The sequence below is a fragment of the Nesoenas mayeri genome (assembly GCF_963082525.1).
Source record: "Nesoenas mayeri genome assembly, chromosome: 4".
Classification (NCBI taxonomy): Eukaryota; Metazoa; Chordata; class Aves; order Columbiformes; family Columbidae; genus Nesoenas; species Nesoenas mayeri.
The window spans coordinates 18,962,234-18,981,028 of record NC_137540.1 but is presented as its reverse complement, the minus strand read 5'-3'; the positions used below and the strand labels follow the sequence as shown (position 1 = coordinate 18,981,028).

General features: G+C 43.3%; 1 protein-coding gene across 1 annotated transcript in view; it reads left to right on the top strand.

Annotated features, from left to right (window-relative positions):
• Positions 1 to 18,795, top strand: part of MAML3 (mastermind like transcriptional coactivator 3) — a gene marked incomplete at both ends in the record, with an annotated part of 241,485 nt that overhangs the window by 140,217 nt on the left and 82,473 nt on the right. The window contains one exon of the mRNA XM_080344212.1: positions 7,974 to 9,467. Coding sequence (XP_080200338.1) covers positions 7,974 to 9,467 — 1,494 coding nt within the window. The remainder of the gene's footprint in view (positions 1 to 7,973; positions 9,468 to 18,795) is intronic.

Here is an 18,795-nt window from a genome sequence, read left to right as displayed (position 1 = left end):
CATTTCTTTTCTACCCTGATTTGACTTATTCAGGAGATACAGCTTTAATAATCTGCAGTGTCTGCTTTTTATCATTAGTTTCTCGCCTGCCCAGATACAAAGCAGATTGGGAATGTTTTCAGAGGGTGAAGATTTATCAGCACAGCTCCCAGACAAGTCAATTAGAGGCTGCCTGACTAAATCCTCATAACGCGGTTTGAAAATGTAGCTCCTGCTGTCTGCGAGGACCATTGCAGGGAGAGCGTAGTTCAGCTTTTCCATGTGAGAGACAGGAGTAGGCATTGCCAGCTAAGTAGTTTAGCTCTAGGGCTCTTAGCACCTTCGTTAAGGCTTTTACACAAGCAGAGGAATGCTGGCACTCCGTACGTGATGAGCAGCGTTACTGCTTTGCCAGTGTTTGTTGGGCTGAAGTGGGATTAAATTCAATGGACCTGGAGAGGAGGAAGCCATGTAGATCATACACTTGGGCAGGAAGGCTGGCTGACAGTGATTTCATCCATGAAATAATTTGTGCTCTGAAGTCCAGTTAAACTTGCCAATAATTTTGTATTGAGAAAATTAATTGCATCCTTTGCCTGTGTTTTACTCAACAGCTTCCCCAGGGACCCTGCATGCCAGATCTCCTCAGAAGTGTGCCATTTAGTGTCTTTTCATTCATATTTAAGTTTGGGTTGTGTAGAGGGAGAGACAGAAATTATGTAAGAAAAACATTTTAAAGGCAAGCTGGAATTGATCTATAAGATATATGCACATGTGCTTCAGAAGGATCACTTTTTCTCCCCAGTCTGTTCTAGACACGCACAGTTTGAGCAGCATAGTTGGTTTTTTAATATATTTTTCCACTACTTTTTGTATAGATTTCTTCACTTCTGCATCCCTCACTAGCTAGGTATTCTCCAAAGTGTCCATTTCGACAGCAAAAAGTGTCTTTCTTGCAGCAATGCAATGGGGTGGTTTAAAAGAGTGCAATAAACACCATTAAAGATATACATGGTTATCTTCTCTATTTTGATGGAATTAATACACACGGAGCCGGCAGTCCTCTTTTATCACACAGCTGGAGCAGTGGAAGTACAAAACTTCTGTGATGGAAATCCATCTCCACTGTGGTAGGGCAGAGTTGAGACATGGGAGAAGCCACAGATGATGTGACCTCTCTGTCTCTTCAGCAATGTCTCCTTCTCTCGTCTGCTCATCCTTCTCTCAAAGCTCTGATGAAAGCTCATACCGGTTCTTGATTTTTCTCTAGGTTCTTTAGCCCACATCAGTGTCATTACCTGGCTGATTGAGGGCGGGTAGGGTCATGCTATTTGCCTGCTTTGACTTCACCAGCACTGTTACTGTTTTACTCTAATCCACTGCCTTTTTTGTTACCCTTCTTCCCTGTCCTCCACTTCACCTCCCAGTGTGATGCCATTCCCGCTGGTGGCTGGGAGCCTGACAGCTGGCCAGGGCTGGCCGCTCTGGCCAGGGCCATGGCTGCCTGCTTTGCATCCAGGCAGCAAGAGTAACTCTTTCTGTCTGGCCAGCCTGGCTAAAATGTGAGCAAGCTGATCGTTTTCCTCACTGTTAGCTCCTTCAGATTTAACTGATGCCCTGAGCAGCTTGTACTTCTTATCCTTAACAGGAATCGTTTGTTCTTCTGATGACTGTTCGCAAAAACAAGGGTGATGACAGACTCCCCAGCCGCCCTTAGCAGCATGGGTAAGAGGCAAAGGTTTGACCTCCTTCATGAGGCAGAGGTTCCTCTGTGAGCCTGCAGAGTTGAATGGGTTACCGGCTAGATTGGCAGATCAAGATTTTACCAACTTCAAACAGATTTCACAATGTGAATTTCCTGTGTATTTGAAACACTGCCCTGGCCAAGAAGAACTGAGCAGGCAGGCGCAGCATGGAAGAGCACAGCATGCGCTTTAAGTGAGCAATTGCGATCCAAAATCAATTTGCTATGTCAGGCTTCATCCTGTGAGTTAGCAGGCGTTGGTGCAGTGCTTTCAGCAGTGTGAGAAAATCGGAGTAGTAGGGGAGTGGTTTGATGCATGAAATACTTTCATTTGTTGGAAGCAGTCGCATGTAACTCACCTCCACTTTGCTTGGCTACGTGTCTGAGTTCAGCTCCAACTCGGCTTTTGAAGGGCTGTCTTGCTCTCCCCACAGTCTCTGCATGACAACTGCAGCAAGTGTCATTAAGAGGCCACTGTGGAGCCTATGGACTTTAGACACTGGTCACAAGATGTGGTTGTACCTCAGGCAGTGATGCCCTTTGTCGCTGTTGACTTCTAATGGCAGTCTTAGAAGTGGTACAACAAGGAAAAGGATGTGCAAGAAGTGAGGAATCTTTTCAAATGTTGAAGCTGCATTGCTGCAACACAAATGGCAATAGTAGTTATTCCATATTGATCTCAGGTTGAGCTGGTTATGGCCATTTATGTCTTTGCTTAGGAGAGGTGTCACATCAAATCAAATTGCTTCGTGTCACTTCACAGCAACCCTTGGGGTGCTTGCTAAGTTGCTGGTAGGATTTGAGTACAGCCCAAGAAGTTCAGGAGTGAATGTGACTCAGTCTTCAGCTTTCAGGCTGGAGATGGCTGAGTTGGGGTGGCAGAGCTCATGGTGAGCACTCCCTGTCAGAGGTGGGGAGGATCAAGATCTATCTGGAGAAGTTCAAGGAGAGGAAGGGAGAAGAAAGGTGGGGCAAGCTCAGGAACACCTGGAGGAAGAGGTGCTAAATCAGATTGAGAGGGAGAGAAGATGACCTGCAGGAAGGGCCAAAATTGAGTCATTCCTGTGGAAGAGAACTGAGACCCACTTGAACACAGACAGCTGGTGGGTCAGACCACGTTTGAATGTGAGGAACAGAAAAGATGAATGTTTATTTTTAACAGACTCACAGAAGAGCAATGTGGAGAATATGGTGACCCTTGTTTTGTGTAAATGTGCATCTTCACTGAGGAAGATGGATATTGGGCTTTGGCTGCTTTCTCTGCTTTCCCCTGGGGAGCAAAGACAGCTCTGGAGTGAGACATGTCCCAGCACAGCTGTGGAACAAGCATGTCAGAGTCTTGCAGTTGTTGCCCTTGCCTTGTACTTAAGTGGCTGGAGGAAAGCCAGCGGCAGTGTGTCCACTATGTACCTGACAGATGAAAGCATCTGTAAAAGCAACCCCAGCCTCCTTGTCGGTGGGCTCACAGATCATCTGGCCACCGAGTGGAAGTGGACTTGTGTTAGACACTGCAAATCATGCTCAGCCTCTGCAGGCAGAAAAAGAATTTAGTCTCTCAGCTTCCTGCCCAGGTTTTTCATTTTTTCCAAAGAGCAATGAGAAGACTGAGCCTCCGCTGCAGCCCTGGTCATTCCCTGTGGATGACTGGAACAGCCACCCACCGAAGGCAGCGCGACGGTGGAGGATGGGCTGGCGAGTGGCTCGGCTGTTGCTATAACAACAGCACCTTGGTCTCATTTATTTTGAAAAATGAATTGCGGCTGGTGGGATAAAGCAGAACAGCTTCTCTCTGCAGAGGAAAGTGCTGCCGACAGCTTCAGTGCTCTCTTGTTTATATGTCTTGGGTCTGTCATGGCATATCCCAGCAGCTCTGCCGAAAATTTCAGAATGAGTTGGATTAGACCATTCAGATCCACGTGTGTCTGTGTGTTTGCATGTGCAGCTTCTGTCAGCCCCCCCCCCCACCTCCCCTAATCAAGAGTTACTTATAAAGTCAACCCACTAAAGTTTGACCTTTTCTTGCTCTGCAACTAGAGTTTCTCTAAAGGCACATAAATAATAGCAAGTCCTGCTTCACTCTGTCTTCTGCCTTGGGGTAGAAACCTGCTGTGAAATGCAGGTCCATAAGCCAAATACTTTGTGTGAATAAAGCTAAAGGCCTATGAACCTGGCAAGGATTTTTGTTTGTTTTATCTTTTTATTTTATGCATCAAGAGTTTTCTGTTCCTAGACATAAATCTCTAAGCTGCTGCTAATGTCTTCATGATGCATACTGTAAAACACATACACAAGCTATGTACCACTACTTAGATGAGATAAAAGACACTTTACGGGAGAATATTTTACTTCAGGCATTGTTTTTACAGAGTGAAGGGCAAGTGCTGAGATTTTAGTCTAGGGAGGCCTGCTGGTAGTAAACTGTTTGCCAGCATTAGGTCAGTGTATGATATTCAAGCCATCTAATAGTTGACATGGTGATTTGGAATGAAATCAAGATTTGATAATGAATGTTTGCATTGAAATAATTGGATAAGAATGTTTCTGTGTTGTACCCCCAGAAGAAGAGATCCATCTATTGTTATGGCTCCCAAGCCCTCCAAAATGCCAGAGCTAAGGTTCTTCCTCACCTGCAATGGTTGTATCCAGCATGTTCCCTTCAAATAAACCTTTCATGTTGTCTGTCTACCTTCAGTTGTTCAGAGCAAAGAAAGAAAATAAAGATTAGGTTTTTTCTGGTGCCTATTAATCCCCCAACTCCTAAAGGCTCTGAAAGAGAATAATGTGGAGCCACAAATTATAGAGTGGGCTTCATTTTATTTTAATTTGCAACAAGACATGATTTCTGTACATTTGCTATTTGGAAAATAGCTTCTGTGTTAAAGCTACTTTTTGTTGTGATGCATGATAGACATGATTCTTTATATACTGGGCCTACTTTTACTTTCCTTGTGGTCACTGTGTACTTGTACATGGGACACCCAAGTTTCAGCATATGATGAAATCTTTAGGAGCTGGTTATTTGCTATGAGATAGTTTTCATTCTATTGGTAGACATTCATGTACAAATAAGGTGATGGATTCAGGACAAATTAGTAAATGATGTGAAATATGAAAGTGTATTGCTCTTACTGATATTCTGTAAGGGATGGCTTCATACCATTGTGAAATGTGTGGAGTCAGTTCTTTTGTATTTCTCAGGAAATAATCACTCTCACTCATCACTGACTTGTTATTAACACAAATTAAGATTATTTTTTTTCCCTGTCTCTTCTTTATATGAAATTTTCTTTACGACTAGAGTCCTTTCACCAGGTCCTTTGGTATGACTGTTCTTATTTTAATTCCGCATTTTAGCAAATACAGCCTCAGGACAAATGGCCATTGCAAATTTTAGACAATTCTTTGAACCTGTTTTTCTGTTTGTGCCCATTGAACTTAGTCTTGAGTCGATTGCTGTTCAGTGACTGTTTTTCTGATGTGGAAGGCAAAGAGGGATAGTGACTTTGTAGTGAGGTGGCTGAGGAGCTGAAATGGGGATAAAGCAATATTGTAAGTTGTCTGAGTGGCCCATCAGGAACAACACTTAAATATGCTATTTTAAGCCATAATATCAACTGTGTTATTGACCACCTGCACTTGAGGTCAGATTGTACTCTTTCTTTTCTTGCTCTGAAGAAAGGAAATGTGGAAGTGACTGTGCTCCTGTACTTGTGAACTGGTGCCATTACCACATCCACATCATCCTTTCCTCATCTCCAGGATCTAAACCAGGGTATATATAAAGATCAGTAAAACAAGCTTAGTGGCTCAGCAGTAGTCTTCTGCCACACACCAGTTACAGTGGTTGAAAAGCAGCAGGGAACTGTAATGCCCTGCGATGGTGTTCAGTTTAACATAGGTTTTTAGGGGCGGGAAGCAGCGGAGGTGAGAGCCATATCATAAGCCTCCTTGTGGCATCTGATTTTTCTCCTTCACACTAGACCCAGGTGTTGACTTACCTTCCACATCACTGTTAACTGGCAGAGATGAGGCAATTACCAGCCCTGGGCAAGCGCCTCTTGCTAGAGCTTGCTGCTGCCATGGCCCGGAGAGATGAAAAGTTGATGCTTCTGCAGTCAGGTGTGCTCCTACAGACCGTGGCTGATGAACATGACTGTGCATGGCTTGAATTGAGAGGGTGCCAGCATGGTGTGTGCTTCTGCCTGCAGCTGCCACCACGTGCAGGACCCCATCCCCAGGCATCTGCAGTTGAGTGAGGGAAGAGGAGCAGGAGCCCAGTGATGGGAACCCTGCACGTGGAATGGGGAGGCCCGAAGCATGTCCCACCCCAGACCTTACAGTCTTCTTGACCATTGCCTTGCCTTTGGTGGGTTCCCCATCACAGCCTGTGGCACAGGGGGAGGAATATCTTGGTGTGAACAGCTGGCATTGCTGTTCCCAGACTCCCAGGAGCCAGGGGTGGGGAAGGACTCAGTGCAGGGGCAACTCTGTGCAGCCACCAGCTGCTCCTCTGTGGAGCTGCACAAGTATCTCACACCAGAGGAGGAGCCTGGACAAGCAGTGGTCCACATGGCAGAGGCTGTGGTCACAGAGCAGCCCTTCTCTGTGCCGCACCACAGAAACTGAGAGGAGGAGGAATTTCAGTCTCTGGGAGGCTTGGAACACACTGGTGTTGTGCAGGGGGAACAGCCAGTTCAGGCACATACACCAGCAGGGACCCACTGGTGACTCTTAGCCATGTGCTAATCATTTTCCCACATGAAAAAGCTCTTCTGTTCCAGTACAAATCAAGGAGTTGATGGTCGTCTTGAGGACTTATTGACTTTGCCTTTCTGCTTTGTTATGAAGGTCACAGCTCTGCAGAGGACCAGCATGTGGCTTAGTGTCCCACACATGTTCAGCTGGGACTGCAACAAACACACGCACTGGCCGTGTCCTCCTGCCTTGCATGCCCAAGAGGCCACCCAGGCCTGAGGGCAAGAGAAGGACACAGCCTCCTGGGAACCGCTCCCTCTAAAACGGGGATGAGATACGGATTTGCTTGTCCGTCTTACACATGGGATGAAAGGGTAGCTGGCCCTCTGGGATGGGAGAAATAAATGGGACCTGGATTGCGGGAAGAAAGAAGGTTGAGGACCTCTAAGTTAGGGAAGGGGTGGGAGCTGGGTGTCTGGGATTTTCATACCAGTAAAAATACTTTAAAAATTGATAAAATCTTTCAGTATTTTGTCTTCTATTGTTCTAGTATCAAGGATCCAAGTGTGTCCTGAAGGCGTTCGCTAGAGTTGTGACCTCTTTGCTTCCTCCCCTCCCCACTATTGTTTTTTGCTGTAGCCAGAGGGATGCTTTTTTTAGCCTGGTACATAAGCGGAGGTGTGGTAGGAGAGGACTGTATGTTGTTACAGTGCTTGCTATACTACTTTTAACTTGAATTAAAGCTTACGTTAATACATTTCTTTATAACATTTTTACAGCTAATTTAGTTGTTTTCCTGGAGACTGGTCTGGCTGTCATTTCTTACAATACCTCCTGGCACACAGGTTATTTCCTTTTTTTTTGTGATTTGATTGAGTTGACATCAAGCAAAGTGCCTTCTATTTCTTAGGGTAAATATATTTTTTTTCCTCATTTAAAACTGATCCTCAGTGTGTTTTGCAGCCAGGAACAGAGGGCTAATCAAATGAAACCATGTTAATGAATTTTCTCAAAAAAGTGTTAGTGTCAACAACACATTTCAATACAAGTAGTCAATCAGTTATATTGCAGGTATTTTTAAAATAAACTTATAGGAACTTCAAACAAAGAGATTTTCAGAGTAAATAATAAATTTTGTTGATTCCTCTTCCCCCCTCCCTGATTTCAGACTCCTTAAAGAGTTGAACTTTCAGTAGACATTGCTCAGTGTTTTCTGAAAGCAAAAGTCTAAACACTGTGTTAGGCACCAAAAAGTTGAATTACTCTACTTGTGCCATAAAATTGAGGTAGCTTGGACAGCACAGGCCTATTTTACAGTTCTGCAACTGTGAACCTCTGCTGTCGTATTCAGTGGCAGATTTGGGTTTTTTTGTTGGGTTGGTTTACCCTGTCTTCTCAAATTGATCAAGGCATAAGAACAAAATCAAAGAAAATTCCTAATCAGAGTTTAAAACTTATTGTCACTAGGAGGCTTAGTATCTGTCACAAGGCTCATCGGCACTTTGTCTCTGCAACTGGTTAATATTATTTTTTTTCCCTCTTGTTTTGCTTTCAGCTTCAAGAGACGGTCAAAAGGAAGTTGGAAGGAGCACGTTCACCTCTCAATGGAGAGCAGCAGAATGGAGTTTGCGATGGGAGCTTTTCTCCAACCAGCAAGCGGATACGGAAGGACGTACCAGGCATCGAGGCAATCAACAGCTTGCCCAATAATTTGCCTTTGCCCGCTGTTTCTCCTCTTCAACAGCTTGACATGAAAGCTCCCCTGCCCCTGCAGAACAGTGGAACTCATGGTAGTGGTCTAGATGACTTGGGTAAAAATGGTGGGCTTGCTGAGATAAAGCTCCCTGTTAATGGTTGCAATGAGTTAGATGACAGTTTTAACATCCTGCAGAACAAGGAGCTAAAGCAAGAGCCTTTGGATGACCCCAGCTGCATAGACACTTCTGAAACATCTCTTTCAAATCAGAACAAGCTCTTCTCAGACATTAACCTGAATGACCAGGAGTGGCAGGAGCTAATAGATGAACTAGCAAACACTGTTCCAGAAGATGATATACAAGATTTGTTCAATGAGGACTTTGAAGAGAAGAAGGAGCCGGAATTTCCCAGGCCTGCAACAGACACGCAAGAGAATGCAAGTGTGAAAAGCGATCCATCTCATTCTCCATTTGCTCATGTCCCGCTAGGATCTCCTCAGGTGAGACCTTCTTCTTCAGGTCCTCCATTTTCAAATGTTTCCACAGCTTCTAGCATAGCTTCTGCGTCCAGCGCCCCACCAGCTCCAGTCCCTGCTGGCTCACCAGCCAACTGTGTTGTTCAGTCCCCACAAACGCCCAGCCAGGCCCATACTCCTGGCCAGACACAGAACCGGTCTGGAAATGGCTATCTCATTAATCCAGCAGCAGCAACTGTCGCAGGATCAGGGCCTGGGCCAGTGAATATACCCAGTGCTGACTTGTCTCCAGCCGAGCAGCTCAAGCAAATGGCGGCACAGCAGCAGCAAAGAGCTAAGCTCATGCAGCAGAAGCAGCAGCAGCAACAGCATCCAAATCAAGCCTCAAGCTGGTCACCTGTGGGCCCTCCATCTAGTCCATATGGAGGACCCTTCAGTGCAGACAAACCAAATAGCCCCATGATGTATCCCCAAGCCTTTAACAACCAAAACCCAATAGTGCCTCCAATGGCAAACAATCCACAGAAGACCACAATTAATAACTACCTCCCTCAAAATCACATGAATATGATCAGTCAACAGCCAAATAACCTGGGCACAAACTCCTTAAGCAAACAGCCCAACATGCTTTCTTACGGCAACACCAAACCTCTAACCCACTTTAATGCTGAGCTGAGTCAGAGGATGACCCCACCAATGGCAAACCCCGGCAAGAACCCCATGATGCCGTACCTTCAGCAGCAGCAGTCCCAGCAGCCGCAGATGCAAGCTCAGATGGCGCACCTGAGCGAGGAACAGAAGCGCATGCTCATCATGAAGCAGAAAGGCATGATGAACCAGCCCATGGCATATGCAGCGCTTCCTTCCCTTGGTCAGGTAAGTGCGAGTGCACAATATGCTGGCAACCAAAAAGAGGCTAATACAAAGGCTTAGTAACTCTCTGTATGGTCTCCTTTTTCTCCTGGAAAGTAGGGAATGTCATTGCAGATGTTTCTTGGTCTTTTCATGTGGCATTGGAACTTGAACATTTTATGAAATGACTGAAATTACATTGTATGGTGCTTTAGAAATGTTGTTAAATGGCTCTTTTTCTGAACTAGCGCTCTTTCCCGGTGCTTGTGCTGATGAGTGCTCTAGGGCTACTCTGGGAAGTTTTGGGTAGGAGTTACTTCTCCTTTGAGGGTTCATTTCCTTTTTTCTTCATTGTGTAAGACTTGATGCTTTTGGATCCCAAACCACTGCATGGCTTAGTTTCCACAGCGTAATTAGCATTATAACAAAAAGACGGAGTGGTTGCCCCCTTCTTCTTGGGGCAGGGATCCAGGCAGCTTTAACCAGCATGTTTCACATATTGGCTCAGGGGGAAAGAAGGAAGGACATTTTGGGTGTTGAGTGCCTTTGATTTCCACTGGAACAAGTAAACACAATTGAATTTTAGTGGTGCTTGAACCATGCATGAAATGAGATAGTTTAATCCAGGACTTTCAAGCAGTCTTTAGGAACCTCAAGTATTTTATTATTGTGAATCTGTAGAGTCTTCTAGCTTATGTTCAGCAAGAGGCCAAAGCCATGTGGGCTTGAGTGACTCTGCATTGCTGTCTCATGTATTTTCCATGCTAATCTCTGGAATGATAGCTGCCAGGCTTGGGGAATGCTTTGGAATAAATTAATAACTGGTTTGAATAATGGCTATAGCAATGCCGAGCAGCCCCGTTGTCTCCTAGGTCAACTGGGTGGTTTTGGTTGTGCAGCCTGTGTAAAGATCTGTGCATAAGTGTCATGGAAAAGCTCAAGAATAAATTTTCTGAATGTTGTTTTAGGGGTTTTAAAACAATTAAAGTTCATAATTAGCTCACGAAGTGGGTGGTGCCTTCATAGGAGTTATGTGCCACCAAAACATGTCAGGAATTATGATATAATAGTACACTAATAGAATTTTATAGCTATAGCGTAACAGCTTTTCACCAAATTTGCTGTTTCCACACCACCTACAAGGAGTATTTCCGAGTATGGTTTAACTGTGACTCACACTGTAATGCATACAGAAATGCAGCAAAACTTGTCATTTCTGCAGCCTATGGAGTCTGAGGATCTACCAATAGGAGGAGTAGAAGCTTTACCAGGTCAGAGCCCATCGTGTTATTTAAAACTAATTGCAAAACAAAAAGAAATATTCATTTGCCTCCTGTGTTTGGTTCAGGACGTATCTCTATCTTAGTTCTGTGCGCATATTGCATTTGAAATAACTGGTCTAAAGCCTCTTCTTTTTGTGAAGACTTAGCTAGAGAAATAGAGTGATAATGACATAAAACTCAGATTAACCTGAGCTATAGAACTTGTCAGATTGTAACTGAGAGGCAGGGGATGTTTGGTCAAACTGTCTGATGCTTTATCGTTTCTTTGTTTTTGTTAAATCTGCTGAAGACCCATCAAACAGTTGATAGGACAAACTGCTTATCTGAAAGAGTTAACGTCATCTCCTCCATTTCACAAGTTGAGAAATTCACGTTAATATCTCACTGTGCTTCTCTAGTGTGAACAGGAAGCCAAGATTCCATATATCTGATCTCAGTTCCTTTTTTTTTCCTGTAGGAAAAACTAGATATTTGGATACAACTAGACATTGTTCCAAAACCAAGTTCAGATATTAAGTAATTTATACATCTTACAAAGAAGAAACTTAAGGCAAAGCCATACTTTGTTACATAATATGTGCAATTCACATTTAATGACCCAGTCGGGATGAGGCACCTCTCTTGCTTGTGTGTAGACATAGAAAGGTCTCTTCAGTACTTGTGAAGCCCACTTACTTACAGCAAAGGGATTTTGTTTGGTGAGGAAGGTTGAAATAATGGACTTGTAAGTGTAATGTATTTCTTCATTTCTCCCCTTCCTGCTTCCCTGAAAAGCATTATTCTGTGGAAAATTGGAAAGCTTATTATTGTGAGATGTGGTTGGTAGAAACAGATTGTTTTTGCAAAGGTGGTAAAAATAATATGTTGGTATTGTTGAGTTAAATCCTGACTGATGCAGGTGATCTGATTCTGCTGCTTTCTGCAGGATGTAGATGGTCAGACTTGCCAGATTGCATACGGAAAATAAGGAGATGGCATTCTTCAGTTTGAAACATATTTCTGAAAGTAAAGCGAATATATTTTTCAGTCAGTTTGTAGTTTCAATTCCATTGCAGTTTTGATCTTTGATACAGAATTGTAAAAGTATAGGCGTGTGCTAAATAATAATGAGAATTTAACAAATGGCATTTAAGGGAAAACAAAATTCTAACTATTGCATTCCATGATTAGTACTGACCGTATATTTTTGTCAGGTGGCTACTAGGCCCTCCTCTTGTTGGTAATGTATTTATAGAAACATTTATTGTTGCCTTTCACAGCAGTGGCCAGGCTCAGCTCTAGTTGAGCTTTGGCTGTTCTAATTTTCTCCCTGCATGACCTCACAGAATTCTCATATTCCTCTTGAGTAGCCTCCCCTTCTTGGACTCCTTTGTCCTTCAGGACTCCCTCCCAAGGGACTCTGCCAACCAGCCTTCTGAACAGGTCAAAGTCTGCCCTTCAGAAGTCCGAGGTAGCAGTTCTGCTGACCACCCCTCTAACTTCGCCAAGGACAGTAAACGCAGTCATTTCATGATCACTTTGCCCAGGGTGACCTCCAACTGACACATTGCCCATGAGCCCTTTTCTATTTACAAACAACAGATCCAGTGGGGCTTCTTCCCTGGTAGGCTCACTAACCAGATGGAAAGCTGCCTGGCACAGAGATCTGAGAGTGTTGATTGACAGCTGGCTGAACATGAGCCAGCAGTGTGCCCAGGTGGCCAAAAAGGCCAATAGCATCCTGCCTTGTATCAGGAATAGTGTGGCCAGCAGGACTAGAGAAGTGATTGTGCCACTGTACTTGGCACTGGTGAGGCCCCACCTTGAATCCTGTGTTCAGTTTTGGGCCCCTCATCATAAGAAGGACATTGAGATGCTGGAGAGAAGCAGAGGAGGTGACGAAGCTGGCGAGGAGCCTGGAGCACAAGTTTGATGGGGAACGGCTGAGGGAACTGGGGCTGTTTATCCTGGAGAACAGGAGGCTGAGGGGAGACCTTATCGCTGTCTACAGCTACCTGAAAGGAGGTTGTAGCATGGAGGGTGTTGGTCTCTTCTCCCAAGTAGCAAGTGATAGGACAGGAGGAAATTGCCTCAAGTTGTGCCAGGGGATGTTTAGATTGGATATTAGGAAAACAAAAGGGTTGTCAGGCATTGGAACAAGCTGCCCAGGGAAGTGATGGAGTCACCATCCCTGGAGGTGTTTAAAAAGTGTTTAGATGAGGTTCTTAGGAACATGGTTTAGTGCTAGAGTTAGGTTATGGTTGGACTCGATGATCCTGAGGGTCTCTTCCAACTGAAATGATTCTACAAGGGCACATTTGAGAACCAAAAGATTGTTTATGGAACATCAGGCATGTACAAAAACTCCTGGTCTGATATTCTGTGTACTACTCTAAAATTCAATCATGGCTAGTCGTGTGCATGTGTGTATACATATACATGCACCATCTACAATAATTAAACCTATGTCTATTTGGGCCTAAGGTATTAATGTTGTTAATAAGCACAAGTTTTGCATGTACTCATTACTTCAGTCACTGAGCACACTTTAGAGAGACACACCAGTTTTTCAGTTCATCTGAGACCTTGCAAGGGCTCTGTGGAGGTCACAGTAACTGTCCTATCAATGTGTCAGTGACTGGCTAGTGCTCTGGGCTGGTGTCTTGGGCTTGCTGTGCCCAACTCCTGTAAAGAGAGGTGAGCAAAGCAAGAGGAAGCCGTGCAGCTCTGTATCTGTGTGTCTGGACAGGCAGAGTGATAAATTAGTAGGTTAGCTAGCAAAACTAGTATCCACCTAAGGCAGGATTTCTGTAAAGTCTTTCTATGCTTGGTGTTGAAACTTCTTTTGTCAGATGCTTTAGTCCTTGGCTTTGCTGTACAGATCCAGGACTGGTACCGGCACTGTGGCTGGAACCCCTGATGCACTATTGCTGAACGACCCGTACAACCTGAAGCACGATGTCCTCTATTTTATACTATAGCTTGTTCTCTTCGGAGGAGCACTGGGTGGGGTATTTTTGTTTTTCCAAGAAACAGATACTGATTTTGATTTCTGAGTCGGGGATTTTTCCAGGGTTAGCCTGAAGGTAATTCAGGCTCATTCTACGGAATTAACTGTTACAGCCGTGGCTGGATCTTTACCCATCTACATTCAGCAAAATCTGTGGTTGAATCCTGATCCATCTACATTCAGCAAGGCTCTGTTCTCCTACTGGTGTCCCCTCATGCCTGACTTCTCTTCACTTGGTCAAGCTTGTAATTAGAAATCCCTGCTCTTAGCTTTGCCCCATGTACCCTGATCTGCCCTAAAACCAGTTGTTTATTTGTGAGTATGTGGCAGGTGTTGCCCTTCAGCCTCTTGCTTTTCCTGGGTGGTTCTTTCAGTCTTGCTTATCTGTGGATATAGGCTAAACCAGCATGTTCCATTTTACAGTGGGGCTGATTCCTTGTTAGGTATTTGAAGCCTAGAGATCCTCTGTTATTCTGGTTACCATGTGATAATAAAAAACAATTTGTTTCACACCCAGATGCAACAGGGGCTTTCTTTAGACTTCTTAAGTGATTTAAAAAACAAAAGCAAGCAAGCCTAAGCCACCGTGCTCTCTCAAAAATTAGATTTTTGTTTAACCTAAAACGTTTCATTTAGTTTTTGAAGGTGTGTGTAAGGTTTTATGGGAGGTGCCTTGTCTCCTTTTTTTTCTTTTTTTTAAGTAATTTTAAATTGGGGAAAAGCAAAAACATTTTCTATGGAAAATTTCAGAATCATTAATTGTGCCTTTTGTTGGTTCCAGCTGTTCAGTATGTATGCATAAGTGTAAGATAAAAAAGCAGCCCAACGGAACAGAAGTTGAATGGCTGAGACAGAATTTGATGTTTGGAGCCAAGTGAGTGAGGGAGAATAATGAGAGGTTGAAACAAAACAAAATTCTCTGTGGGTTCAAGAAAAACAAAAGTAGACTGCAGCTCTTTGCCTGCATGGGACTGTGAGGATGCTGCAATTATAGTTCCTATCGAAACCACTAGTTACATTGAAACTGGAGTGATGTGAACGAAGAGAAGAAATGACACTGTACTGAAAGAATATCTTCAATTTCTCTTTTCTGTCCTTTGTTTTAATTTTATAAATTCAAGATGCATCATCTGCTCAGTCTGGCTTTGCATGTGAAGGATAAAGGGAGATCTCTGTCCTGAGAATGTTTCCAAAATGTAATTGTCTTTGCCCTTTTTAAGTGAAAACATGTATTTCTTACTGGAATTGTAAAAGAGACTTTATACTTTTTTGAAGGTTATCTTTGGGATAGTCAGAAGAAGAGATTGTTGATGTTGTGGGATTTGGCTTCTTTTTTTTGGCTTTTTTCTACCTGAAAGAAGTAAGTTTATAGATCTCAATTCATTGCATGAAAGTGTGGCAGAAACACAAATGTCTTACCAGATTTTTTGTGGAGACAAGCTGGAATGGAAATGATGACCAAGACTGTGAGGATCTCTTGCTGAACAACCTGTAGAGATGCAGTGAATGCCCATTTATCCTGTGTTTGAATTGTGACCACTGTTTCCCATGAAAGGTTTGCCCTGGAGGTCAGATGCAGTACCTGCCTTTTACAAATGCCAAAATGTGCTCTCCAGAAGTCAGTCTCCCATAGACTGACAGAAGGGTAAATGATATGTGCTCAGATGCATTCTGACCGTCTCAACAGGCAATTTGTAAACAGTAGCCCAGCCTTCTTACCACTCCTGCTGTCATCTGCCTGTTTGTTTGAGAAGGAGGTCATGTTAACATAAATCACTAGAAATAAATGTTTGATAACTAAGATGAGATCTCCGTGGCATAATCCTAAAAAACAAGTTTTGTCTTGTTGGTATTTCCTCATTCTGTCATTTGCAAGCGTATACTTTTTAACCCAATCCGTATTTTGTTAATTCTATAAAGTAAATGTTTTTTTCTGCAATGGAAAATGGAAGTATAACTGTTCTGCTTCCATGCCCCAACCCCTCATTGTATCATAAGAAAACCATGGATCTCTTTGGTGAAACCTTTTCTCCTAAACCATGCTGACTGGTATCCCTGTTTTATCCTCTGACTCATCACTGGTAGAGAACCGAAACGAATTGTTCCATTGTTTTGCTGGAGAGCATGTCAGAATAACTGGTCTTTTCCTCTTCTTAAATACCAGAGTTGTAGTGGTAAGTCTCTGACTCGTAGAAACTTCTCCACTTTTACAAGATTTGTTTAAATACATTGTTGTGCGGTGTGCTTCTGGTCTAGTTTCTTGAAAACTCTTGACTGTGAGTTATTCTCCTCTATAAATAAATCGTCTTTGTTACTCTCAGAAGCAGAAAATTTGTATTACTGGGTGCTTGAAGTGTATATTAAATGTCCCTTATTTTGAAGTCACCATGATAGGATACTTTTTCTTCCTACACAATCTAGTTTGCTGTGCAAAGAACAGTTTGTCCTGTTATTTAGTGAGGCCTGTTAGTCTGATGATATAACATATGCCAACCAAGTCTCCTTTAGTTTTATTAGTTACAGCTGTAATCGTGAAGCGCTGTGATTTTGAAATGTCTATAGCCAGAAGCAGAATATTTTTACATGAAGTGCCACCTTTTCCTCTCTTTTTCTTTTCCCCCGATTTTCTCCTTAAAGTGCAAGTTATCATCATTGATTTTGATTTTTCAGTCTCATGACCCGTTCCACCTGCTTTCAGCAATACCAGCCATAATCCATTTCTTATTGTTCATGAGCCTCTCTAACTCTTCTTGTTTATTGTACATGCTCTTAATGTTAATATATAGATGGTGTAAAGCTGTGTTCTTTCCACCTGCTTTTATGGTTGGATCTGTCATAAGCTAACAACACAGCACTGCTGAATATACTGGAATGTTCATACCATGCTCTCGCCAATGCTGTGCTCTTTTGCAGGCTAGTTTGCTGCCCTCTGAGCAGCAACATGACTAATTTAGCAGGAAAAGGCCGATGCTTTCAATGCTCGATGGTGGCTGAAAGATCCACGTAGCCTCTTCTTCACATAACATATTCTAGCATTCTCTGGAAAATCAAAAGCCCTCCTTCTGTCCTGCTTCCTCCACCTGGGCAGTCGCCTCCAAGAGCCAGCGCGTTCTCTGTGGCACAGCCACAGGGGTTACCCTGCTCATCCTTCAACGCCTTGACTTTTTGTGGATCCAGAAAAGCGTTCATTGCAAAATGGTACCTGTTGAGTTTTGATGTAGACAGTGGGTTCAGCCTCATGAGTTGGATTCTATTATTTTGCGGTTTTATTTTGAGAGAAGACTTAATCTACAGACTAGGAATAAGGTTCCCATCCTTGGCAGCACCTATGTGCTGTTGCAGTGCCTCACAGTTGACAGCCGGAGCTACAGAGCACTCGTCCCAGCGTTCTGTGTGACCTAGTCTGATCTCCTTCTCTCCAGTCTGTGATCTTGCATGGCCCAAGCAGGATGTAGATTTGATCACAGCTTTCAGTTAGATGAGTTTTTTGAGTTTTAAATTTGTCCTTGTGTCATTTCTCTAAGACCATGGCCATCCTTAACTTTACATTTTTCTGGAGGCTCGACATTTAGAGTACTTCTTGCCCCTGTATTTTAATTTTCTCTTCCATAATTCCCAAGTTTGCAAGTTCACCTCTCAACATCTCAGAAACCTTGATTTTAGATTAATCTATATTATTATGTTAATTTCATTAATAGATACATCCATGTGATAACATATTCACAACAGTCAATTGTTGTGCCCTGTAACAAAGCTGGTCTTAAACACTCTGAAATTCTAAAATTGCATTAAAATAATGAGCTCATATAAATAATATATATTTGGGATAATGGTGGTAGTTGTCTTCCTGTTTTCTGAACCAATAGTATTCTTGTTTTGCAGTCCTTTATCCATCTGGGACAGAAGTATACTTTAATTAAAGCTTTGATTCTCCCTTACCACCTTGACTTGAGAAAATCAAACTGAAAGAAAAGCATGTCAAATTATAAATCTTACAGTAGCATTGCAGGATAATGTAATACTGGTGATTTTCATTACCCCCATTTCAGCGTCACCTGTTGTCATGCTACCTGGCTGCATGACTGAGGTTAGGGTGTCCATTTCTTGCTTTCACTCAATTTAACCTGCCTGCACATTTTTACCCCTTTTTCACCTCCCTCACTCTTTTTGTCCTATTCCATGATCCCCAGCTCCAAACCTTTCTTGGAAGTTTCTCTTGCGTTTGTATTTCTAACATGCCACATGGTCCTTTTAGAACAGACGCCTCACAGAAAGAAACGTCTGTACTGAGGACAGGGCTGAACTCATTGGTCAGTGTGTACCTAAACTGATTCGTCTGCCACCAAGAGGTAGACTGGGTGTGCATTTGCTGTGTGGGTTTACTAGACCTTGCAGCTAACAGCAGTAAGGAAGTCACCAGCAGGTCCTGACCAGATTTAGCAGTACAGATCTAAGGAGGCCTGTCTGAGGCACGTCTGTTCCAGAGGCAGAAGGAAGATCTCTTCTTCCTTCTCCACCTGACCTTCCAGGTCTCACGCTAACCCACGCCAAGGTCTGTGGTCACCTTTCCCTGCCCATTACAGAGAGTGAGGCAAGCCTTGTAACTAATTTTGGAAGAGAAGAGGCTTTGCTGGAAGGGTCAAGGAAGGCTTTACAGCTGCCCACCTGTTTCCTGGGCTGTGGGCAGTTCTGCAGGGGACATCTTCCAAGTCAGCAAGGTTGGGGGGCTGTTTCACAGTGGCCTTCTGCTGTGTTTTGGATCTGAAGATACTCACACCTACCATGTTTCCACAGAAGAACCACTTAAAGTGTCTTTTTTTCCTATAATTTTTTAAAGATCCTTTTATAAATAAATGATTATTCTTCATCAGGCATATAACAATGTACTTTAGATTAATGGGAACAGGACCCTTACTGCTTGCTGTACTGATTGTAAGAGATGAACTGGGCTGCATCCTTTCAGGCTGCATTTCTACCCTTAGCAGTGCTTCTAAGACCAAGTGTCGTTCCATGTATCTCTGCTGACGTTAGATATAAAATTGCCTTTTAACTATTCTGTTTTGGAGGGAAGAAGCTGAAA